Source organism: Phyllosticta citribraziliensis, assembly GCF_038025025.1.
Source record: "Phyllosticta citribraziliensis strain CPC 17464 chromosome Unknown J3D65scaffold_4, whole genome shotgun sequence".
In the NCBI taxonomy this organism is placed as follows: domain Eukaryota; kingdom Fungi; phylum Ascomycota; class Dothideomycetes; order Botryosphaeriales; family Phyllostictaceae; genus Phyllosticta; species Phyllosticta citribraziliensis.
In genome coordinates this window covers 269,973-294,282 of record NW_027117341.1, presented here as the reverse complement: position 1 = coordinate 294,282, position 24,310 = coordinate 269,973, and the positions used below count along the sequence as shown (strand labels likewise).

Genomic DNA, 24,310 nt, shown 5'->3' with positions numbered 1-24,310 from the left:
TGGTTGGTGCAGCAAGACTTGAGGCCAGACCCGAACAATAATATGTCTTCCCCACCATTGGCTTCGACGACCAAAACACTGGCGATGGCTTCAAGACGGGGATGGCTAGTCTTCGCCCCGGGTGCCTTGCTGGGCCCGGCAGCGCAGGAGGGAATGCCGGCCGAGTTAAAAGATAGTGCCCGCCCTACTACAAACTACACCACCCACGCACGGCGCCTGTCATCCTGTGACCCTCGTTTGCGACGCCTCTGACCGCCCATCCACGACAAGTTCCAACAGAGAAGCAAAAAAAAAAATCTCTGCCGGTCAGCCCGTCCAGGGCCCGCCGCAGCATGCCATCGCCGCCCTCGTCCAATTCGTCGTCACGGCCCGCGTCGATCCATTCCCGCACCGCCTCGACGTCACGCAGCGCCGCCGCACACCAACATGCCCCGTCAAACCCAACTCGCCTGCGCGAGGCCCACTCTGCCTCTTCGCCTTCGCCCGAGGACCTCATGAGTCCCGCGTCCTCCCACACCCGCGAGCCCTCGGGAGCACACGAACCGCGCGTCGAGGACACCGGCATCCGTCCCACCATGCCCGACCACGCCTCGGCCACCTCGATTCGCTCCTCGGCGCGCGCCGACCCGCCGCCAGCTGACGACTCGACCGACGAGCCCTCTGCCCGCACCCGCCTGCTCGCGAGCCAGAACCGCGACGACAAGTCGCCCGGCTACGGCGCCGACGGCAGAGAAAACGCCTTTGCCAGGCCGCCCGTCAAGAGGAGCTACGGCAGCTTTGGCTCGACCTTTTCCGGCTTCGTTGGGGGACCATATCCTGGCGCCAGCGATGGCCCGCCAGGCGGCGGTAACTCTGGCGGCGTCGGCGACGTGCTGGGGGACTCGGTGACGGACGGGCTGCTTGGTGGGGGACCGCTGAAGCGGCCGACGACGACGGCCTGGCTGGCGGAGCGCCATGGCATACAAAACAGACGGTCCATGTACGCGCCTTCATGCTACTCTTTTCTCTCGGATTGTCAAAGATGCCAGACCAGACCGCTGACCAAACGCAGGTACCTGGCTTATTATATACCCATTTTCAATTGGCTGCGGCAGTACAAATGGCGATACCTTCGCGGAGACTTTGTTTCGGCCTTGACCATGGCTTCGTTTTACATTCCCATGTCCCTATCCTACGCCTCCAACCTGGGTCACCTCCCTCCTGTAAATGGCCTGTACAGCTTCGTCTTTAACCCCTTCATCTACGCCATTTTTGGCACCGCCCCCCTCATGGTCGTAGGCCCCGAAGCCCCCGGATCCCTCCTCACGGGAGAAGTCGTTCGAGAGAATATTCGAAATGGACACACGGGCGACCACGCAGACCAGCGCAATGCCGAGATTGCTGGCATCACGACGTTCATCGCGGGCGCCGTCATCCTCCTCAGCGGTCTGTTTAGACTTGGGTTTCTCGACAACGTCCTGAGCAGGCCCTTTTTGCGGGGCTTCATCAGCGCCATTGGCGTCGTCATTTTCGTAGACCAGCTGATTCCCGAGTTGGGCATTGCGCGCCTCGCCGAGGGCCCCGGCGGCGTCGAGCACGGGAGCACCATTGACAAGCTCATCTTCATCATTGAGCATTTGGGCAAGGCGCACAAGTTGACGTGCGCCGTGTCGTTTAGCGCCTTTTTCATCATCATGTTTTGCAGGTACGTCGTCACGTCGCTGCATTGGCCTAGCTAACCCCCGGGACAGGGAAATGAAGAAGCGTCTGCAGCACCGCTATTCGTGGATCGTATATATTCCCGACCGCTTCATCGTCGTCGTCCTCTCGGCCATAATCACCTGGCAGCTCCGTCTGGACCAAAAGGGCCTCGCCATCCTGGGCAACGTCAACACCAGCGGCGGCGCCCTCTTCCGCGTTCATCTCCCGTTTCGACTTTCACACCTCAAGTACGCCTCGGATGCGTTTAGCACGGCCTTTACCATTGCACTCCTGGGCTTTTTCGAGTCTTCGGTCGCTGCAAAAAGCCTGCCTACGCCCAAGGATGGCATTGAAAACGTGCACGTCAGCGCCAATCGCGAGCTCGTTGCGCTCGGCATTGCCAACGTCACAGGCGGTCTCTTCATGGCGTTGCCCGCGTTTGGCGGCTACGGACGCAGCAAAGTCAACGCCTCGACGGGCGGCAAGACGCCCATGAGCTCGATACTGCTTTCCCTCATCACCCTCATTTGCGTACTGTTCCTCCTGCCCTACTTCTACTACCTCCCCAAAGGCGTGCTCTCGGCCATGGTCTCCGTCGTCGCATGCTCGCTCGTCGAAGAAGCCCCGCATGACATCCGCTTCTTCCTGCGCATCCGCGGTCTCTCCGAGCTCTCCCTCATGCTCGTCATCTTCCTAGTCACCATCTTCTGGGACCTCAAAAAGGGCATCGCCGTGGGCATCGGGCTGTCCCTGCTGCGCGTCATCCGGCACTCGACGCGCCCGCGCATCCAAATCCTCGGCCGCGTCCCCGGCACGACGGACCGCTTCGAAAACGCCGAGCTGGGCTTCGTCAACGGCGACCCGGACCACCCGGCCGCGGCGCCCGAGCCGCAGGCCCTCGAGTTCATCGAGGGCGCCCTCATCGTCAAGATCCCCGAGCCCCTCACCTTCGCCAACACGGGCGACTTGCGCAACCGCCTCAAGCGCCTCGAGTACCATGGCACCGGCGCCGCTCACCCCGCCCTGCCTCGCGTCCGCGACGACGCGCATAATGCGAACATCATCTTTGATGTCCATGGCGTCACGTCGCTCGACGGCGCCGGCGCGCAGGTGCTCGCCGAGATCGTCGCCGGCTACGTCGAGCGCGGCGTGCGCGTCTTCTTCTGCCGCGTGCGGCGCGGCGCGAGCGGCGCAGCGAACGCAGTGAGCTCAACAACAAACGCAGTGAGCTCAGCCAGCATAGCGAGCGTGATGGGCAGTAGCAGCAAGAAGAAGAAATCGGCCGCCGGCGACGACGTATGGCGACTCTTCGTCGACAGCGGCATCGTCGAGACGGTGGGCGGCGAGAGCCACTTCGTCGAGAGCGTGGGCGAGGCGATTCGGCTGACGGAGCGCGAGGGCACGACGACGGGGGCGGCGACGCCGGTGCCGGCTGCGAGTGGGATGCGCAGTCCGGTGGGCCCGGGTTTGTCGAGGAGTTCGACGACGGGCGCGGTGGCGGTGACGGCGAGTGGGCGGGAGATTGTGTAGGGTAGGTAGGTAGACGTGTACATACCTAGGTACAGTAGTAGTGAAGCGAACAATGTTGTTGGCGGAGGAGTAAGTGAGCGGGCGGGCGCTTTGACGAATCAGACCAGACGATATGGAGGGCATTGGGGTGGGTGGGGTGGATTGGAATCGAACGGAATGGAATTACGCACCTACGACTTACTACTACTACTCGTGTTATACCTACCATCAACAAAGCTACATACCTGAAGGACAATTGACTTGGTACCTACCCTACGATCCTACTTCCATCCCAAACACATCGACAACAGCAACGCTAGCAGTAGTCAGTCAATCAACCATACATACCTACCATCATTCACACACGCGCTCCACGGTGGATTTGAGCGTAAACAAGAAAAAATGAAAAAAACAAATGAAAATGAAGGAAAGACGCTGCTGACAATAACCACCTACTATTATTACCTCCACAAGCGGAAACGCCACTTTTAGTAGTAGTACTGAGCGTAGGGGTAAGGGGTTCGTTAGTACATGTTTACACGTACTTGCTTGCACACAAGAGAGGAATTGCAAAGTTAGTCTAACTCTCTCCTCTCCTCTCTCTCCTCTCAGACGACGTGGATTCCTCAAGCAGAGAGAGAACGAGACGAAGACCGAGTTTTTCTTGATTCTTAAATCTGAGATGGGAAATTTGATGCAGATTTGAAATATTTTTTTTTTTTTTTTTTTTTTTTTAGGTCATTGGGAACAAATTTTGCGATGGTGATGCCGGCGCGTGTTTGATGGAAAAGGTGTGACGGATAGGGGGCTAAGGAATGGAAGGAGTCCAAAGTAGAATGGGAATGGATGGGAATGGGAAGAGGGGTTGTGTGGCATTAAACGTGTCTACCATTAAATATATACATGCAATGAGCCTACATACCCTACCCTCCCCACCACACCCCCTACAACCCCCCCTCACACCGCCCCCTCACCTCGGCAAAAAACCCGCGCATCTCCTCCGCCATGCGCCCCCCCGTCCCCTCCAGAATCGTCCCCACCAGACTCGCGTTGTTGAACAGGAACCGCGTCCGCTTGCGCGCCTCGCCGATGCCCTTGGCCCGCTTTTCCAGGTACGCGACGTACTCGGCGCGCAGCCGCACCAGCGAGTGCGATACCGGCTCGTCGTCGGCCGCGTCGGCGCTGAGCGCCAGCACGCCGTGCAGGAAGTTGGCGAAGCGTTGTGTTAGGGCGACGGGCGCGGTGCTCTGGGCGTCGGCGGCGGCGGCGGCGGACGCAGAGGAGGAGGAGGACGACGCCAGCAGCGAGGAGCCGGCGGCCGGGCGGCCCGGGAGCGACGACGTGAGCGCCGCGATGCTCTTGCAGTGCGCGTCCATGACCTGCTGGAAGCGCGGCCACAGCAGCATGTTGGTGGCGTTGGTGTAGGCCTCGACGGCGGGCACCTTGCGGCGCTGCAGCTCGAAGGCGAAGGCCTGCGTCAGCCGCACGCAGAGCAGGATGCCCAGCGCGTCGAGTGAGGCGTCGATGAGGCTGCGCGTCAGCGACTGCCCGAGGGCGAAGGTGGGCTCGAAGATTTGCGCAAACGTGCGGTTGATGGCCTGGTACGACTGCGCGGGCGCGAAGTACGACGTCAGGAACGTGTACTCGAACGACGCGTTGTCGATGAGGGCGAGGTTGAAGGTGTGGAACGGCAGCTCGAGGTAGTGCGTCGCCTTGTCTTCCTCGAGGACGTGCAGCGTGAGCGCGTTGTGCGTCGATGTCTTGAGCAGGTCGAGCCGCCGCCCGATGGAGAACGTCTCGTGCGGCATGGCTGGCATTTTGCTGTTGCCGCGCTTGGCGCCCGCCTCGTTGCCCATGGCGTCGTGCTGGTCGATGGCGTGCAGTTTCATTTTCTGCAGGGCTTCGTGGTATCGGGTGAAGTGGTGGAGGTAGTACCACCGCATGGTGTTGATGTATGCCCGGCAGAGCTCTTCTGCCAGCTGCTTCTGGTGACGCGCGAGGAATGCGTAGAGCTCTTTATATTTGAGGAAGCCCTGCTGCTGTATTATTTGCGCATTGATGCTGGGGGATCTCAGTGCTTTGATCTGAGCAACAATGTAGTCGCGTATACGTTCGACGGCCTTGGGTCTGTCAGCTTGTGCCGCATTGATTTATTGCAACAAACCTTGTTGGTCAGGTCCTCTAGCAGCGGCTTGAGATCGTCCAAAGCCTTGACGTTGAGTCCGCCCTTGGCTTTTGCTTCGACTGCCTTGGAGCGCTTCTCAAGTTCTTGCAAGGCCTTGGAAAAGCCCTCGTCGACCGGTCCCTCTGCTATTTTCCGCACCACGGCTGGTGAGATGCTAATGTCTTCAACAGCCGGACCGAGTATTTTCTCCACAATCTTCCGATTCTCCAGTCTGGTGTTCAAGCTCGAGGACCGGTCTTGTAATATTTGAATCTCTGCCGACACGGCCCCTAGGTCGGACTGGAATCCCTGCAAGTACATTTCGACAGACTTGAGGACCTCATCGCATGCCTTGTTCAATTAGCACGAGTCGAAGCGGCGGCGCATTAGACGTACCGCGACAGATCGGTGGAGGTCCTCAAATTTGTCCTTGGCCTTGCCATCTGCACGACGCATGAGTATCACAGACAGCGCTAGGCAAGAGAAACATACATTCTTCAACGGATTCGGTGCTACGAGTATGTACATGAGACGGGCGCTTGGGATAGCCGACCTCTCCTTGCGCAAAGGCCTGCAGGCTCAAGTCCCCAAATTCAATGTCTGCCACCACCTCCTCCGGCCTCTCTACTAGGATTTCGGGTTGATCGTCGGGCAGGGCGCGCTTGGGAGGACCACGGAGGATGTCCTCCAGCACCTTGGACGGGTCCTGGACGTCGGCGGGCGGCGAGCTGTTGATCTGGACCCTCAAGCCGGAGGCAGTGGGAGCACGTGCGGCCAAGGGCAAGCTGGAGGATGACGAGTTTGGAGACAGCAGGGATAGCGACGAGGAGCGGGGGTTTAGGCCGGGGCGCTGCGGGCCGGGAGTGAGATACGGGCGTCTGTTCGGGGCGGGGGAGAAGGAGCGGGCGGCGACTGGAGTGGACGAGGGCGAGGGCGAGGGTTGGGTGGAGTGAGCAGACAGGCGATCGAGCCACATCACGGAGGTGTTTGTGTCGTATGGAGATGTCGAGGTGAGGTTGATGCCGTGCCCATAGCTCTCCCCCAGCGGAGCTCCAGCCCAGCTGTCGCCCTCGGCCCAATGAGCGGCCGGCAAAAGTGTTATTCCGCCCGGCGGTCTCAGGTCTTTTCCCCTCGTTCTGCTCGAGTGCAAATCGCACAACCCAACTTTCTCCATCCTCACCCGTCCGCTCCATCCACCACCCACCTCTTTCCGCCCGCCTCTGGTGCCCCATTCTACCCCGTCGCATTACCCCGACTCTCTTTCGACACAATGGCCGACGACGCCCAGGTACGTCCACCCAACACGCAGCCCGCTCTGCCCCACCTTTTATCGATTGCTCTGCTGGCTGTCGCGCGAGGGCGCACCGCTGCCAACCACCACGACCTCACCACTGATGCCTCTCGCAGCATGAGCACACCTTCGAGAGCGCCGACGCCGGCGCCTCGCTCACCTTCCCCATGCAGTGCTCTGCCCTGAGGAAGAACGGCTTCGTCGTCATCAAGAACCGTCCCTGCAAGATTGTCGAAATGTCCACCTCCAAGACCGGCAAGCACGGCCACGCCAAGGTCCACTTGGTCGCCATCGACATCTTCACCGGCAAGAAGCTCGAGGAACTTTGCCCCTCGACCCACAACATGGACGTCCCCAACGTCCGCCGCTCCGAGTACCAGCTGGTAAGTCGGAGCCCAACGCGCCAACGCGCCGCCCACGCTAACCACCACTCGACAGCTCGACGTCACTGACGACGGTTTCCTCTCCCTCATGTCCGACGACGGCGCCACCAAGGACGACGTCAAGGTCCCCGAGAACGAGGTTGGCGACAAGATCAACAAGCTCTTCGTCGAGGACGGCAAGGACACCAGTAAGTCCCGCTCGAGCCCAGAATTCAAGCGCTCCTGTTTTGACCCAGCATCCAGACGTCGTCATCCTTACCTCCATGGGCGAGGAGGCCGCCATTGACGCCAAGGAGGCTCCCAAGGGCTCCTAAGTGCTTGACCCGTGACATGTTGGAAAGAGAAGCATGGGAACCGCAGGCATGGCAAACAACTTTTACTGCAACTGTGACCCCCACAGAGCGGGCTGCAGCTGCCTGGTAGCTTGCTCCACAGACGAGCTGTCTTTTTCTTTATGACTCTGTTCGGCACCTGACCAAGGGTCGGATTCTGGGATTGGTACATTGCGTGGAAAACATGGAGCGGAAAGACGCTGCGATATCAAGATATACCGCTTCCAAAATCATTACGATGTGACGGACAAATACATCTCTTGTACTTTTTGCGTCAGTGAGCCGCCGTACCTGTAGTCAGTGTTGTTGGCGCCTGACATGACTAGCGAAAACTTTTGCCACGGTCCACCACCCTTCAATTCCTTCACCCACCAAACAACACCACAGCAATGTAATCAACCGACATGTCGAGCAGCACGTTCAAGGCCGACCGCTGCGGAGTCGAAAACTGCCGGTCTAAGAAATATGTCACGGGCGAGGACGGGTACGCCTACTGCGAAAACGGCCACCAGCATGCCGTCGGTCCCCCGCATTCATTCCCACATGGCCCAACTGAACGCGCCCGAGCTGACATGACGCATGCCAGGGCTTTGGCACGCAACGCGCCGAAGACGACGACGACTTCAACACCCAAGGCCGAGTGACGCGGCGCAAGGTCGAAAAGGACGACCAGGGCTCGGGTCGTGCGTGACGCCCAACCCCTCTCTCCCCTTGCAGCCCTACCCGCCGCCCGCCCCAGCTAACGAGTCTGCGCAGAGCTGTCGGGCCGCGAGGCTCTCGAGCTTTACTTGCATTGCTACCAATTGATTTTATGGAAGCAGCTCTATTGGCTGATCAACACAAAGGGCCTGCCTGCCGAGCTCGAGGTATCTATTCACTACCCAATTCGTGCGTGCGCGAACAAAGCAGACTAACCTTGTCGTCTCGTCATTGGCAGCAAATCGTCTTCGACCTCTGGGCAATTCGTCTGAAGTCGCTCGAGCTAAAAGTCGAGGTGGCGTCGGACACGGAGTCCCAGGTCTTCAGCTCGCAGTCTGAGGGCGAAACCACCGACACTGATCACGGCGGCCATGACGCGCGCCTCGTGCGCCGCGGCCGCCGGCCGGACAGCTCGCCCAAGCTCATCGACACGCTGCCGCTCATCTACCTGGCCATGCTGCTGCTGCGCCTGCCGGCCAGTCTGGGCGACATCTTTGCCTGGGCTTCCAATGGCGAGCTGATCTACTACCGCGCCAGCGCGCAATTGCCCCCCGAGATGCGCGACCGCCTGCATCCGACTCATCGTAATGCGCTGGAGCCGAATGCGCTGCTGACGCCGCATGCACTGCAGACGGCCGTCATGGACCTGGCCATCACGTACGCGCGCGTGTATGGCATGGGCCTGCCGCCGCTCAACTACCCGCTCGTGCTTTTCAGGTACCTAAAAGATCTGACGTTGCCGCTCGAGGTGTACCCGTCAGCGCTGAGCCTGGCCAAGCTGGTGGGCTACGACTTTTGCTTTCCCGACTTTGGAGAGCGGCGGCGATTGCGGCTGTCAGACCTTCCAGAGGCGCAAGTCGCGTCGTTGACCGTGGTGGCGGTCAAGCTGCTGTATCCGTGGGATGCAGTCGAGCGCCACCCCTACTCGGCGTCCGACCTGGGCGCCATGAAGCTGGACTGGGAGGCGTGGACCAAGGCATCCGCCGATCTCGGGGGCATGCGCGCCGCCGCACCCGGACGCTTGAATTTCGAGCGAGCCGCCCAGGTCGCCGACAAAGACGTCATGCGCATGGAGGGAACGGAGCTCGACGACTATCTCAACTGGTACGAGGACATGTTTGTCGACCCGCACGCCGAGAGCCTGCCGCGCGTCAACGAGTTTCGAAAGTCGCTGTTCAACATGTTTCCCACGGGGCAGCCGGCCGGCCAGCAACGTGAGCCGCTACCGCCTGGTCCGGATGAGAAGGAAATGGCAGGTGCGCAACATGACCGTATTCGCGCTGTGCAGGGTGCAATGGCGCCGCTTGACGCAGTGCCCGCGGCCGCTGAAGACGCCGAGAAAGTCTGGAGACCGGGCAGCTTGTACAAGAGGTATCGGCAGCCGCAAGACCTGGAGGGTCCTGCAAAGGTGTTTTATGAGGCGGTTGCTAAGCAGGCGGGCATGTCTTTGAATGGCCTGGTCAAGGCAGTGTTTGGCGTAGAGAGGAAGTTGGAGCGGTGGGTGGAGAAGGAGAGGAAAAGGGAGGCGGCTGAAGAGGACGAGGATTGACGGCTTCTCCGACAACAATCTTGTGGTTGACTGCCATGGCCATGACGTACGCTGCGTCGAGCACACATGCGGCGAATGCTGTCGGACAGTCTGGTGCGAGCAGATGTGTCGTTGGGAGTCTTTCGTTGGGACCAGACAGAGACAGCAATTCCAATCGCAGTCGTCAAAAGCCAAAATGAAAATAGTTGTGTGATGCGGAGTTGTGGTCGTTGAAGGTACGAACAGCTGCAGGTGGTGGTGAGGTGGTGGTCGCGCCAGGCTCGCTTAATTGCCCGCACCGAAAGTGCCGAAAATCCTCCACCAACAAAGGTTTTGACTTGCTGTCCGACGACACCTCTGTCCGCATCACCAGGTCACTAACGGAACAGCAAAGAGTGAGTCTCCACACCACGTCCCCGAGCCATGAGTTGAAGCCTTTACTGACGTTGCTTCGTGATGCAGTGCAAATGTGAGTTTTCCAGCAGCGCCCGGCGATCGCCGCCACCGCAACACCCTTCGCAACCTGCAACGCAACGCAACGCGACCCCCAACTGACTCTCGCCGCTCCAGCTTCGTCAAGACCCTGACGGGCAAGACCATCACCCTCGAGGTCGAGTCCTCGGACACCATCGACAATGTCAAGTCCAAGATCCAGGACAAGGAGGGCATCCCCCCGGACCAGCAGCGCCTGATCTTCGCCGGCAAGCAGCTCGAGGACGGCCGCACCCTCGCCGACTACAACATCCAGAAGGTACGCGCTCGACGCCGTATTCGCGCTGGCCTTTTTCGCTCGACCGAGCCGGAAAGGTTTTGGCCCGCTCAATTTGGCCCGATCGCTAACGCGTCACCCTGCAGGAGTCCACCCTCCACCTGGTCCTCCGCCTGCGTGGTGGTATCATTGAGCCCTCGCTCAAGGCCCTCGCCTCCAAGTACAACTGCGACAAGATGATCTGCCGCAAGTGCTACGTACGTTCTTCCCCGCGACCGCGCCTCCACAACCCGCACAAACCCACGCCACAGGGAACAAACAGAAACAGCACAACTAACAGAGACAACGTCTAGGCCCGTCTTCCCCCGCGTGCCACCAACTGCCGCAAGAAGAAGTGCGGCCACACCAACCAGCTCCGCCCCAAGAAGAAGCTCAAATAGACGGATCGCTCGCATCATTGTGGCGGCGGCAGCGGGCTTATGGGGAGGTCTTCTTACGGCGCTCGATATGGCTTGGGTTTTGCTTTAAGAGAGATGTCACATAAATCCCTCCTGGAAATGGAAAATTTCACGAAAGCAAACACCCACTACCCAACCACGCGCCTCGTTTGCAGACCAGAACAGGTTACTTGTCTGGCGATTTTGCTGTTTCTGCTAGGCGAGACGGTGCGAGGAAGGCGGAGGGTCGTCGTCCTACTTGCTTGATCGTCCGACGGCGGGCCCTGTTGCGCGCCAGAAAATGGAGTCGCTTTGAGAAGTACGTAGGGAATGGATTCGCGTGTCAGCCCATACCTATCCCACATCGCGACGCCCATCAACGATTTCGATCCGACTGTCAACCCGCAGCATTTTCCGCGAGGACCTAACATTTTAGTGACCCCGCAGACTCAGCTTCCGGCCCGGTCTCTTAAACGACTTTGGTTCCTCAACCCGGCTGCGGCACGTGACGACAAATGGCAAGTTGAGGTATTCGCAAATGCTGCTTCGTGGAATCTCCATCTGCTCTGAATGAATTGCGTCAAGGCTGTCCGATGTCCCTCTTAGCGTGTGTTCCGCAAAGTTCCAAATGTCGCTCATACATCTCCCCTGCATTTTCGCTTTTACAGCCCAACTCCCAACGTGCCTCTAACTCATCGACTTGGCCCTCCAATCCACTGCAAACTGACGCAAACAACGGATACCACCAGTCTTCCCATCCCATCTTCAACCAAATGCTCACGCCAACACCGAAAACCAACAGGAGACCAACCAAACCAACAAAAGCTAGGCGCGCACATCCCGCCGAAGTCATCAGTCATCGGTCATCGCCATCCTCGCCGTCCCCTCGGCATCCCATCCCATCCGAGTCCCCACTGTCCCGGCTGACATAACGCGCGGGTCGCTCACCTCGCCAGAACTGCCCTCGGCCAACTTTCTCCACACCAACGCACCGCAGCGCAGCAGCCAGCCCCTCCTTCCCAACGCGGCAACTCTAGCGCCGGTGCCATCCATCCGCAAAGCGTCCGACGTCAGTCGTCGCTGCGGGAAAGCTTCCACATCGCGCGCTCCGGCAGGCGTGGCGATGTCGAATGGGAAAATCGGAGCGCGTCGCGTGGCGTGGGGAAGGGAAGAGGAGGAGAGAGCGAGGGGTTTTGTGGGGTGCCCTGCCGCTCTTTTATATATGGAGGGCTGGCCTGGGAGGTGGATTGGAGGTTGTGGAATGTGAATACCTACCTACCTGTACCTCTACGAGACTCTTGACTGCTTGACTCGCGGCTGCTGCGCTCTCCCGTCGTCAATTGCGTCTCGCATCATTCACGCCCGCATCTCCGCGCCGCCATCCATCCATCCATCCGTCAATCCCTCGACCCTCCGCCGACAGAACCACACACCACGGCCACCACCACCACCACCACCACCACCATGGCGACCAGCGCACCGCAGACGCTGCTCGACTACTGGCGCAGCACGGCCACGTCCATCGACTGCGACACGCTGGACGTCAGCGTCGCGGCCGACCTGGGCCCCTTCGTCGACTGCACGTCGAACCAAGCCATCGCGGCGCTGGAGCTGGCGCGGCACGAGCACCGCGAGCTGGTGCTCAAGGCGGCGCGGCTGGCGCGGGGGTTGAAGGAGAAGGGCGAGTGGGGCGATGTGCCGGTTGAGAAGCTGGGGGGTGAGATTGCGGTAAGCACATGGAGGATGAGAGGGAGCGGGAGGAAGTAGAACGACACGGCAATCAATTGACTGACGCCAAACCACCGCGCAGACCGTCCTCCTCGCGCACACCATGCTCCCGCACCTCACGCACCGCGTGCACCTGCAAACCGACCCCGCCGCCGCACACTCCACAAGCGCCACAACAACCTCCGCCCTCCGCCTCGTCTCCCTCTTCCACTCCCTCTCCCCCATCCAGCCCGCGCCCCCCTCCATCGCCATCGACCGCCTGTGTCTCAAAATCCCCAGCACGCACGCTGGCCTCCTCGCCGCCCACCACCTCCACCAGCCCCCCCACAACCTCACCACCCTCGCGACCACGCTGTTCGCCCTGCCGCAGGCCGCCCTCGCCGCCCGCGTCCGCTGCGCCTACGTCGCCCCCTACGTCAACAGCCTGCAGCTGCACTTCGAGCCCGGCTTCGCCGGCAGCGCGCAGGCCGCGCGCGAGCGCGCGCTGGCTATGCAAGAGGTGCGCCGCGCCCTGGCGTACTACGATGCTGTCGGCGCGCGCGGGAAGCCGGCGGTTTTGCCGGCCAGTCTGGGGAGCGTGGGCGAGTGTACGGCGCTGGTGCGCTTGGGCGTGGAGCATTTGACGGTGGCGCCGGGGCTGCTGAGGGAGGCGGCGGCCACGCCGTATCAGCCGGGTGACGAGGAGGCTGCGACGAGTGACGCGGATGGAGTGAATGGCGTGAGCGATTCGTGGGAGAAGCCGCTGGATTATCTAGACGATAAAGAGGGCTTCGAGCGCGACTTCGCAGCCGCCAATGGCGGGCGCGAGAAGGAGAAGTTGGACCATTCGATTCGCGTCTTTGTCGAGTTTCAGGATCAGTTGGAGGCGAGGATTAAGAAGGCGTTGGAGGAGGTTGCGTAGTGGCGAGCAAGTAGACGACATCGGAGAAGATAGGGCAGAGTACATAAGAGGCGTCTGTGGCAATGGAAATCTACCTCGCTGAAAGACTTGCTTGGTCTCTGGATTTAACTCCATGTCCAGCCTCAATATGACACTCGCCCTTTGCACTTTCTATCTCGCTTCAATCCGCGCTGCCAAAGCCATTGAATCAGGGTAGCAAACTCACTTGATGTCAATCCTCACATTAAGCTCTATCCTTTTGCAAGACATGTAAGCAAGTATCCCGTAGCCTGTTCTCCTGAGCAACTTCCTGACCACATATTTCCCTAGAGTAATCCATTTGCAACAACCCCATCTGCCCTTGTCATCCCTTCCTTTCTGTTGTTAACTATGGAGAGTAACATGTTTTGTCGTGATTCCGCCTCGTCATGAAAAGGCCACGTGAGCAAGTCTCTCGCAGCTCTGAGAATTTCACAGGGCGCCTGCCCTCTGAAAGCTTTTCGTTTCCAGCATCATGTTCGGTTCTTCCTCATCCGCCTCTCTTTGCTCACAATCTCTGCATTCTGGCTGCATCGTTGCTCTTCAAGCTCATTCCGCTCATCATTCAGGGACTGACCCATCATCATTAGGCTCCAGGTTGTAGCCGCTCAAATCAACATCTTTGAGACTATCGGTTTCGCCGTCGTCGCTTTCAGCATAGTCAGGATATTCGTCGGCCTTTCCGACCTTTGTCCGCAGCGAATATTCCAGATCAAAATGTTCGGGTCGAAATTGCAAGCCAACCCCCATGACTTGATCCCAGTGGTTTTTACTGGTTCGGAAAGACGACGGGTGCTCGACAGGCTTCAAAAAGGACTTGCCAGATTCGTCGTCGTCGCAACGAGCAACGAACAGTCGGTCGGACGTTCTGTTGTAGACGATGGACTGTGGATCGTCCACTGGACGGACTGGTTTCATCCAGTGTCGCTTGTGCACGGTAATTCTAGATGTTCCCAAGTCCTCGCCTCCTTTCAAAAGATGCGATCGAATGAAGGCAGCAAAAGCAACAAGTCGGCCAGGATCCTCAGAGTGGCCATGGCCGATGCCAGCCAAGATCTCCATCGAGAAGCGCTTGACCTTGGGCAGCAGCAACAGCATGCCATATTCTGTTACGTCGCGGTCCTTGGGATGCTCTTGTCGGACCCTCCCCATACGCACATCTGGTGGCCAGCCTTTGACCATGACGGAAAAGTGCTCCAGAGCCGGCAAAGTTTTTTGAACAAGGAAGCTGAACTCGTCAAGGTCCTCCTCGGACCATTGGTCAAAGTAGCCCCCAAAAAGATCAGTGCCCTCTTCGCGAGCAGCAATGCGTAGTTTGATCTTGATGCTCTTGATCCAGTTCATGGCACAGGTGGGTCTATCTCTGAAAAATGCGACTGCTGATCTCAAAGACCTGGTGCAACCGCTGCCAAATTCGTCGCGGTGTTTGTCATCAAAGAAGAAGACATTCTTCGAGTAGAAGATGCACGCGCTCTCGCGGTAGACCTGGCGGCAGGTCTGGAAGATGCTGACCGCGGGCGGGTCTAAGTCAACGTATTCGTAGGAGTTCTCTAATCTGAAGTCTGGATGGTCGATCAGGTAGGTACTGCGCTTGTGGATGGGCCTGCGCGGTGCCAATTCTCGATCTTTCTTATCGTAAAAGCTTAGTTCTTCTTCTTCATCAAAGTGCGAGACGGGGTGGATCCTCAGGACTTCGACAACCAGCGCATGCTCGTAGATCTGGTCTTGCAGTTCTCGTGGGAGTTTGAGGAGGGGAAAGTATCGCTTGGCAGGAGCAGAGCGCCTTGGCCGACTTCCTCCGCCCTTCCTTTTCCGACCGGACGAAGTCGCTTGCATGGAGGGCCGAGAGCTGGGTGTCCTTGGAGGTGGGGTCGAGGAGATCAGAAGTCACTGGTGTTGTGATTTGGCGAGAGGCTGCAAGGTTGCGAGGTCGATGGTAAATGGAGAGGAGCAGAAGTTGAAGTTGAACAGTGAGAGCTCGGAGGGAGAGAGGTTGAGAGCTGGAGGGTTGGAGAGGTGGAGAGGTGGAGAGGAGAGGAGGAGGAGAGGTTGAGAAGAAAAGAGGGCAAGAGTTGGCAGACGCGTCGAAAAGGCAGTCACGTCCACGCCCACACTAAGCTGCATTGGGCAGTCGCCTCTTTGGACACCACGCCCAAGTCCTTGACGGTAAGATCTCTGCCCTGCTGGCATCCTGTCGAATATTGCACTCACCTATTCGTCAAGCCTTCCGCAGCCTTTTTCTCAACTTGACTTGAAATCGCTCCACAACACAGTTGGACAGACTTTGGGATGAGGTTCAGGCTTCTGTCACTCAAACATCGCATTTTTGGTCATGCACCAGCAAGACAGAGATGGACACGATAGAGCATGCGAACATCTTGGAAAGGAAACGCTATTGCAAGGACTTCAGACTTCCCAGGACTTCAAAATTCCGCACTGCCACCCAGAATTACGTGAACAGCCTGTTCTGCGATTCCCATTCAATGATATGCGCAATAGGACGAGCGAAATGCTGGCTCACTGCCAAGATCCATTCAGTCGATTTGAGACTCCTTGTCGCTGTCTTCACCCTCCTCCTTGTCCTCACTTTCAATTTCTGCGTCGTCGTCGCCGTCCTCCTTCTTGCGCCGTCCTACCCACCCGTCAGTACTCCATTTTCTTTCTTCTACGCGTCGACAAGTGCAACCAGTCCATACGAAAAAAAACATTGGAGGCTTAACAAGGAGAATAACTTACGGTTTGCACATTTCCAAAAGCTCACGTACTTTTGGAAGGCTGGACATGTCCAGGCTCTCGCGGCTCACGTCGACCTCATGAAGACTGTCGTTTTCACCGTCGTCATCGTCTTTGTAGTCCTCGAATATGCGTGGCTCGTACAGAGTGAGAAGTATGCCATAGTGATACATTACTTTGAGTTTGTCCCTTCTGAATTCCTCGTATGTTGGTGGGCGCAGATATGGGATTTCTACGCCACCCGTTGCGAAGTACTCAACAAGGGACCTTGCTTGCCACCGGAAGTCCAAAAGTGGTGATGGACGTTTGACGGGCGTCAGATAGGACTTTCCTGTGTTGTCGTCGTCGCAACGCACGACAAACAAGTGCCGCTTGCTTCTGAACATGACCTGACCTCTCTTCCACCACGGAGAAAAAGCCGTAACAAAATGCCGTTGGTGTACCACAATATTTGTTGTCGCGGGATTTCCGTTGCTTCTGAGTATCCGGGATCTGACGAGTGCAGCAAAGGAGACAAGAGCGGGAGCTCCCCAACTTAAACCTCCCGGACCAGCCCAGATCTCGAGGGAAAAGCGCTTGGATCCGCGAATGGAAAGCAGAAATTTGGTTTCCCACGAGCATAATCCGTTCAGGATGTTCTTGGGCCAACCTCTATGAATGATTGCCAGCTGGTCCAGTGAAAGCTTTCGGTTAATCAGTGACCAAAATTTCTGAATCTCTGGCCTCGAAACTGCTTCGCGCAAGACGTTGAAGCTATCTACGCCGAGCATGATTTTGACTTTCTTAATCCACTTCAGTGTGTCTTGACCAAGCTTTTTGAGGAACACCACAGCACCGGGTATGGCAGAGCTGAAGAACGGCGCAGCTTGGCACTCGTGGCAACACTGGTCGAAGAAAAACATGTTTTTGGCATAAAGAACAGGCGCCGCCTCTCCGCGCATTCGTCGACAAGCTCGAAAGAGCGCAACAGGAGGGCTTGTTGAGCGTTCTTTGCAAATCAGCTCAGCATCTGCGCACTCTAATTCCTCCGATGCTGAGAGGCTGAAATGGCAGTTCGGGGGGCCGCTCTCGTCTGGCATTGTGCCTTTTTGGTAGCAAGACTTGTCGCAACGACCAGATTGGATGCGAATGACGCCAAAAACGAACCTGTGGTCATAAATCTCATCTCGTAGCTCTCGCGGTAGACTGAGCAGCGGGAAACTGTCTCTTGAGGGAACTGAAGGGTCTAAGGCTTTCCCACCATCTTGAGAAGAAGACGCGGCAGCAACGGCAGCATCTGCGCCTTTCTCCTTCTTGTGAGCCTTCTTGCCTCTCTTCGAAGGACTCTTTTTCTTGCGCATAACGTGCTGGATCCCGGAGCTTGGAAAAATGGACTGAGTGCTGTAAAGAAGTAGATACGACCGCCAATGCAGTTGGCGCTAGAGCCAGTATTTGTAGTCTGCGATGTTTCCCAAAAGCCCGAAGTGATTGTTCTGGAAACCGGCAGTTTGCCTTGTGTTCGTCTACCCCCAGTCACCTGTAGACTGTCCGTGGACAGAAGCTGATCGCCATAAGATTGGAATTTCTTCTCCCAGCTTCGCCAAACTAGTAGAAAGCCGCTGCGTTAGCCGGCGGACACTCCAGAGGCTCCTCTAAACCGCGGAAGCGTGCGAATTTGGAAACGCAGACATGAATAAAGCAGCACGACGCATCGGCAGCTCATCACTCCACACGACACCGGCGTATCCGTATCTGCGTACTCGCGTTTGCGCAAGAGACACAAGACTCAACAAAGTTTTATATTCATGCGATCAAACGACCACACTAAACCGCCCCACCGTGCGCGACACCTAGCAGAGCGGGCAGCAGGCCGAGGCGGGCAAAGAAGAAGAGACTGTAGAAGGGTAAAACGCACGTAACACGCCGCTCTCGGTCATCAGCTACCTAGGGAGCGCACCAGCCCCCGCGCCAACCTACCAGCCCTCCCGCCGATTGAACCCCACTCCGCCCATACACACATCCGACTCTGCGCCCGCACGAAAAAGATGACGAAACCGCCCAGGGGGTGTGGCGTGGAGTGAGAGGACCCATCACACGCCGACCCCGCACCGCACCGCGCCGTTTTGATGAACCAACCGCCCACGCGGTGCATGGGATGTCTGAAGCACAACCGAAACGTCGAGGCGACAAAAGCAAGAGAGAGAGAGAGAGAGAGCCAAGCGAAAGACGGACAGAGGCCCCCTTCAAGGAGCACAGGGTATTAGTTAAGAAAAACGACTTTGAGAGAAAGAAGGAAGTATTGTTCGTGGTAGTTTCATCATCGTCGTCAAGAAACGCCCCCTTGGTCACGTATAGAGGTGTCGGGAGGGGGCCTTAGAAGGCAAGTCCGACGACGCTTGTTCGTTGTTGCGGCTCCTCAGAGTCGTAGCCGTAGCCGTAACCGTACGCGTAGCCGTAGTCGGGCTCCATGGGCGATACAGGAGGGTGGCTCTTGAGTGGGTCGAATGTGCTGTACGCCATGGGCGGCTCGGAGCGCTGGACGGTTTCGACATCGTCATCCTCGTCGTCTTGGCTCACGGCGACGCCGATGAAGGCGCTGTCGTCAACCGCATGCGAGGGCGCGGCGGACGGCGTGTATTTTACGGCAGCCGCGGACTGGACGACGGGCTTGCGGCGGGGGCTTTGGTCGGAGCGATTACTGTTGCTGCGACTGCTCGAGTACTTGCTGGCGTTGTCCATCACGACGCTGGCTGTCATGCTGCGCACGTGACTGTCGCGGAGAGCCGTGTCGACGCCGAGGCGGCGAACGGGGACATGAATGCTGCGAGGTGAGCCAGAGCTATCAGATCCAGCAGTCGTGTGGTCGGTGTCGGGCGTCATGGACCGTGCCGATGTGGCGTCCGACTCGCTCTCGGTCACGGTGACGAAAGTGGAAGTGTCAGACGAGGTTGATCCAAAGGAAGTGGCTGTATAGCGGGAAGTGTTGGGTCCAAACACTGTTCTGGGTGTTGCGGTTGATGACGTCATGTTTGTGGCATCTTCGCACTTGTAGAACGGAGAGCCGCGCGGAAGGTTGGAACTAATGAGAGGTTCTGTTGGGCTGGGAGTTGCGGTCGAGTCTGCCATTCCCTTTGGGTTGCGGCGGAGAAATCCGGCAAGGCGAGAGCGCGTTGATTTGTTCGAAGTTACCGCTGCACCGGGCGGCTGGGGGAAAGATACTAAAATGTCATGGCGCGCCTTTTCGTCCGCTTTCGCACACACGGCCTCGTACTCCATGTCAAGGTCAATGTCTGGCACGGGAAGATCTGACTCCGACGACATGTGTTTTGTAGAGTATGGAGTGGAGAAGGCGGAACCAATGTCGGAAAGTGTTTCTGATCGGACATGGGTCATCTTGAGGTGAGGCGCGATAGCGGGAATGTGGCCTTGAGAGGGAGACAGCGGCCCATTCTTTTGAGCGCGAGCCTCCACAACAATGTTGTTGAGTTCGTCGATGGCCTGCTCGATGCTTGGGCGTGACCCTTGACGAGACTGGAATTTGCGGAACACGCTTCCATTTGTCCCGTCTGCACGCGTGCGTGGAACAGCCATGGGGCCTGAGGTGTCTACCGGCGACTCGGCGCGGGAAGATAGTCCAGTGTAACCCATGTCGACCATAGTCAGGCGATTCGTATCGGGCAAGCTACTCGTGCGCTTGAGGTTTGAGCGTGGGACCGGGTAGTCCATGTCATCACTGTCGCCAACAAACTCCATGGCATCGACAAACGCGTCGACACTCTGACACCGCACAGGTTTTCGCCGGACGAGAAATTGAGAGCCGTCTGCTTCGTCGTCCTGGTCAGCGTGACCAAAGGCCCTGTCCGGACGTGGCAGGTCGGGCATGAAAATCCAGCTGTCCCTGGTGAAGTCTGGGAGTGGCGACAGGCGAAAGTCAGGCTGGTAAATGGAGAGCTGAAGCGGACGAAAGTTCGCGTTCCGCCGCCGTGGCGTCGCTTGTTCCGCTGTATTGGAAGTGCCATCGACATGGCGAAATTCGGTCGGATTGGAGATTTGAGGTCGTGATTTGGCTGACTTGGACGATCTTTTCGACCATTGTCGCTTCCTTATGCTGCCAGTAAAAGACTCGGCGTCCCAGTACTTGGACTCGACATTTCTTCGTCCGACCCAGTGTCTCAACGAGTCTCTCGTGGTTGGTCGGTCGGTGTACATTGAGGAAGTCTTGGACATGGCCTGCTGACGCAACTGTCGGTGCGACCGTGGCTGCTCAGAGACAACGCTGCGTGTCTTGTAGTTTCCTGGAAAAAGTCAGCGCCGCGCAACGCAGTCAGCGATGAGGCTGATCTTACGGTCATTTTCCCGATATCCTTCTCCACGATCCGCCCAGTATCCGGGTGCGCAGCAGCCCAGAGGGGTAGAGTCCAGCCATCCAGTAGCATGGTTTGCCTCGACGGAGTGATAAGCTCCCATTGCCGATTATTGAGAGGGCATCACAGTAAAGGAGCGACAAGAAAGGAAGGAGTGGTGGTGGTGATACAAAGGCAGTGAAGAAACGGTCAAAGATAGTAGTCAACGCTAAGGATGGAGGGTGACGATGAAGGAGAGACGGAGGAAGAAAACCGGCCAGCCGGGTACGGCAGATGGTATGAGAAGCGGTCGCAAACTAGGTTTCTGAGAGTAAGGTACGTGACCGGGACATCGTGGCTTTTTCAAAACTCGAGGTGCGCCAACTCGATATGCGAAACAGCGCGGCAGGCTGATGTCGACTCCTGGAGCCATTGGCGGCGGCGGGCCAGCCGCTGGTCAGTCAGCCCATTGGCAGGCGCCGGGCTCGATGCGAGTGGTGAGCGTCCAGAGTGCAGGCAGATGGATACGTGGCTGCGGTGGATGGGCTGTCGACGCTGTCTTTTCTCTGAGCTGTGGTCGTCGTCGTGGGCTGGCGGCACGTCATTGGTCGACTTTAGCGCCTGAGGCATGCACCCAGTCTCAGTCTCGTCAACCTCGCGCCCTCGCCGTCTATCAGAAACCAACCTCTCTTCTCCTGCGCGCGGGAACGCCCGTCGTCAGCAAGCCGTACCCCTTTACCCTATCATTTCGCCGTGCTGATTGCCATGTCCTCTCGGCCGTCAGGAACAGGAAGCCCGTCGTCCCTTTTCGCCATCTACGTTCATCAATTCCGTCTCATCGGTAGGGCGTCAGCTCATATACCGCCCGAATTCGAGACCCTCTGCGCAGAAATTACCACCCTTGGCCTCTTCGCGCATCCCAGTCTCTCCGCCCTCGAGCAAAAAATAGTCACGACCCACACCCAGCCCACGTTGGGAAACCAGGCTGCCGAGGGCTCATGAAACCCCCATCCTCAATGACGCTTTCGCCGTGGCCAACCGCTGGGCTGCTATTCAGAGCGCACAGCTACAGAAGCGAGCTCGAAGTTTTTCTGACGTTTTGATCGCGTATCTTCGTCTGCCGCCGTCGCAGTCTGGCACCAAGGTTTCACACCATTCCAGAACCGGCCTCGTCGCTCCATCATGATGATCGATTCATGTCATAGGTGATCATCAGCCGCAAGGAAGAGCTCCAACGAACATCCCAACCTCCCTTCTCATGCTGCCCTTGGCGCTACTCATGATGCTATGCGCTTCTCCATCATCTGTCATTTCAAGTGTCGAACGAAGGTGATTTTTTCGTCTTCGCTTCTGGAAGCATCTAGTCGGCCAAAGCACTTCCAAATAGTGCCATTTGATGCCATTGTTGATCACACGAGCTTTGGTAAATTACAACTATAGGGCGAAAATTGCTACCACCGGATCGACGCATGCAACCCGATCCCATCCGGAAGACATTCTGTCATGCCTTCGGCCAAATCATATTCCTCGACATGGCGAGGCTTGAAATGGCATTGTCAACAAAAAAGTAAGCTCACGTCTCGCGCAAATCAAGTCCAAGGATTCGATATTCGCGCACTGACTCCGCGAATGGGAGCACAACCCAGCAGCCGCGCTCGGTCTTGCACGGACAATTACCTTTGTGATGGTAACTCGAAGCTTGAAGGAGTTTGAGTTGGACTAGTCACTGCGTCCCGCTCAGAGCCAACACCGCCAGCGTCCGATTCTCGATCATCACGTTCTGAGGGTAGTCGTCAGCAACGACCAAGCGTTGGCGACAGCTGGCGAGGGTCTTTTCAAAATACAGGGTCTCGTCGACGCAAGTTGCTGGATCGAAGAGGGCTGTGTAAAACAGTATGCGGGTAAAGACGTCATCGGCGACCTCTAGTCGCAGATCGCAGGGCGAGACAAGTCAACTCCGCTCAGGGTCGATCGGCTTGAGGCGGGACGAACTATACGGGCGGGCCAGGAACCGATCATGGAAAACGGCCTCCAGGCACAGTTCCGCCTGGCGGCAGAGTCTGTCCCAAAATGCAGAACAACACGGGTATTTGCACGTCGCTCGAGTGGTGGCATGTCAAGTTGTCTTCATCCTACGACAGCAGCCCTACCCAACAACGTTTTGACTTGTATAGGTCCCTGATTCTTCCAACCCGTGGTATGTTGACGGCATGTTCGACCATCATATCACTTGCAAGGCGTGTAGAAGTGCTGACTTTCTCCGTATAGTTCGCGCGCAAAACTGAGCTAGCGCGTCCGCTACTTCAAATAGCCAACTCTCTTCTAAGTCACATTTCTCGTTCCAGCATCACCCATTCGCGTCAACTGTGTCATCGCCAAGGACCAGTTCCCACTAGCACCATCACAGCCTCGCCTCACCGTTCGAGCGCCAACGTCTTCGCCCTATGCACACAACCGGCGAACCCAACTTTCCCATGTCAGCCCAGCCCAGCCCAGTCCGGCCACCTAAAAACGTTTCTTGCGCCCGGGTCAGTTGGTCCTGGGGGTGCACAACAACGACAACACTTGGCGCTTACCAGCTCGTCACTTGTGAAGTACATCGCGCCGGTCGCGTGTGCAGCCGAAGAAGAAATATCTTAACCCAAGCGACGCGGCGCAATGGCTTGTAAGCTTGTATTGCGCCTAAATCACTCACTCACTCGCTTGCTCGCTCGCTCAGATACCCCAGCGGCTAAAGTCGCCAGCCCAGCAGCTTGCGCGGTCCACCGCTTTGTATCGCGAATCTGGCAGACGAGCACGGCGGCGCGGCGCGGATACAGCCACTTCCTCCAACAAACGGGGCGCCCGGAGCTCAACTCGACAAGACTGCCTTCTCAACATCTGTGCCATGAGCCGGAACGACTACGCTGCTCTCTCTCGTTCCGTGCGAACAAGACTTGCGGCGACAGCCACTCAGTCGATCACCAAGCGCGGCGAAATTAGAACGACTGTCTTGGTGTAGCTTATACTCTAAGACACAGGCACGCGCCTCGCTGCACGAATGCCTAAGTAGATGAGGGGCGCAAGGCACTCAAGCACGCACGCACCTGCATCCAACACAATATCCACCACCGACTGCTTCGACAACTCCAACTACTCGCCCACTCACTCATTCCACTGACAAGCACAACAATGGCACAACAATGGCACAACAATGGCACAACAACAGCACTGCATGCATATGTACTGCTCCCTACCCCTACCCCTGTCCTCGTCCGCCAGCCCTACTCTACCCTACTCCACCCACCCACCAGACCCCCATCACAACCCATCCATGCCAACCCACCATCCTCGCACGCACGCCCCTCCCTTCATCTCGCAACAAGCCCGCCCCCCCTGTCCGCAGCAGCCAGAAGGGTAGATCCCGGCGGCCCAAACAACCTACGCCAAACAGCCTCATCTGAACGAGCGAGTCTGCGCACAGCTTGGCTGGCTGCAGGTGGCTCTCTGCTTGTTCTACTTAGTCAGACGGCGCGCGCGCCGCTGTTCAGCAATGACACAGTCAGTAGAGACGGCAAGATGCACTCAGCCAGCTTGACCCCGGTGCCGTCGGCCTGCTCTCTTTCATTCTGTTTGTCCGTTGTATCCACGGCTGCTGGAGACGCGCACAACAGTCGCGTGCGAAGCGGCGACGACTCAGCGCGCGTGGCAATTGGCACGCTGTTGCAGCGCATGAACCTTTTCGCTTCTGCGTTGTAGGCTGCGGGACGCCTGTCTCCAGCGCTGTTTTGGAAGGCGGTGCCAGCTGTCAGTCTGTTCTGTCTCCCTGGCAGCGCGCAGACGGGCGCGAAAAGGAGTTCCATCCGTGGCCGGCGCACACCGAGTATATATAATCAC

General features: G+C 57.8%; 7 protein-coding genes across 7 annotated transcripts; 4 read left to right on the top strand and 3 right to left on the bottom strand.

The window, feature by feature from the left end:
• Nucleotides 1-332: 332 nt before the first annotated feature.
• J3D65DRAFT_586060 (sulfate transporter family-domain-containing protein) lies at nt 333-3,210 on the top strand (the record flags this gene model as incomplete). Its single annotated transcript, XM_066797755.1, has 6 exons — nt 333-884; nt 921-979; nt 1,052-1,684; nt 1,731-2,529; nt 2,569-2,850; nt 2,956-3,210. 6 exons carry the CDS (start codon nt 333-335, stop codon nt 3,208-3,210), a joined length of 2,580 nt encoding a protein of 859 aa, XP_066656626.1.
• A 923-nt stretch (nt 3,211-4,133) lies between these two features.
• J3D65DRAFT_656986 (Sac2 family protein) lies at nt 4,134-6,511 on the bottom strand (the record flags this gene model as incomplete). The annotated part of the gene is made up of 4 exons (XM_066802511.1): nt 5,846-6,511; nt 5,750-5,796; nt 5,354-5,704; nt 4,134-5,309 (listed from the first exon to the last, which is right to left on the bottom strand). The coding sequence occupies exons 1-4, from the start codon at nt 6,327-6,329 to the stop codon at nt 4,134-4,136; spliced, it is 2,058 nt and encodes a 685-aa protein (XP_066656625.1). The 5' UTR covers nt 6,330-6,511.
• Nucleotides 6,512-7,703, top strand: J3D65DRAFT_618364 (translation protein SH3-like domain-containing protein). The gene is made up of 4 exons (XM_066799641.1): nt 6,512-6,641; nt 6,761-7,027; nt 7,083-7,215; nt 7,271-7,703. Exons 1-4 carry the CDS (start codon nt 6,624-6,626, stop codon nt 7,339-7,341), a joined length of 489 nt encoding a protein of 162 aa, XP_066656624.1. The 5' UTR covers nt 6,512-6,623; the 3' UTR covers nt 7,342-7,703.
• Nucleotides 7,704-7,763: 60 nt separating this feature from the next.
• On the top strand, nt 7,764-10,735 carry J3D65DRAFT_601444 (RNA polymerase I-specific transcription initiation factor Rrn7; the record flags this gene model as incomplete). Its single annotated transcript, XM_066798039.1, has 8 exons — nt 7,764-7,877; nt 7,946-8,042; nt 8,116-8,225; nt 8,297-9,314; nt 9,372-9,555; nt 10,049-10,337; nt 10,442-10,552; nt 10,649-10,735. The coding sequence occupies 8 exons, from the start codon at nt 7,764-7,766 to the stop codon at nt 10,733-10,735; spliced, it is 2,010 nt and encodes a 669-aa protein (XP_066656623.1).
• Nucleotides 10,736-11,891: 1,156 nt separating this feature from the next.
• On the top strand, nt 11,892-13,651 carry J3D65DRAFT_276985 (transaldolase). Its single transcript, XM_066795022.1, has 2 exons — nt 11,892-12,460; nt 12,543-13,651. Exons 1-2 carry the CDS (start codon nt 12,197-12,199, stop codon nt 13,359-13,361), a joined length of 1,083 nt encoding a protein of 360 aa, XP_066656622.1. The 5' UTR covers nt 11,892-12,196; the 3' UTR covers nt 13,362-13,651.
• Nucleotides 13,651-15,443, bottom strand: J3D65DRAFT_277021 (uncharacterized protein). Its single transcript, XM_066795023.1, has one exon. The coding sequence runs from the start codon at nt 15,213-15,215 to the stop codon at nt 13,941-13,943; it is 1,275 nt and encodes a 424-aa protein (XP_066656621.1). The 5' UTR covers nt 15,216-15,443; the 3' UTR covers nt 13,651-13,940.
• A 2,910-nt stretch (nt 15,444-18,353) lies between these two features.
• On the bottom strand, nt 18,354-20,702 carry J3D65DRAFT_276762 (uncharacterized protein). Its single transcript, XM_066795021.1, has 2 exons — nt 20,438-20,702; nt 18,354-20,386 (listed from the first exon to the last, which is right to left on the bottom strand). The coding sequence occupies exons 1-2, from the start codon at nt 20,556-20,558 to the stop codon at nt 18,465-18,467; spliced, it is 2,043 nt and encodes a 680-aa protein (XP_066656620.1). The 5' UTR covers nt 20,559-20,702; the 3' UTR covers nt 18,354-18,464.
• Between the last annotated feature and the right edge of the window lie 3,608 nt (nt 20,703-24,310).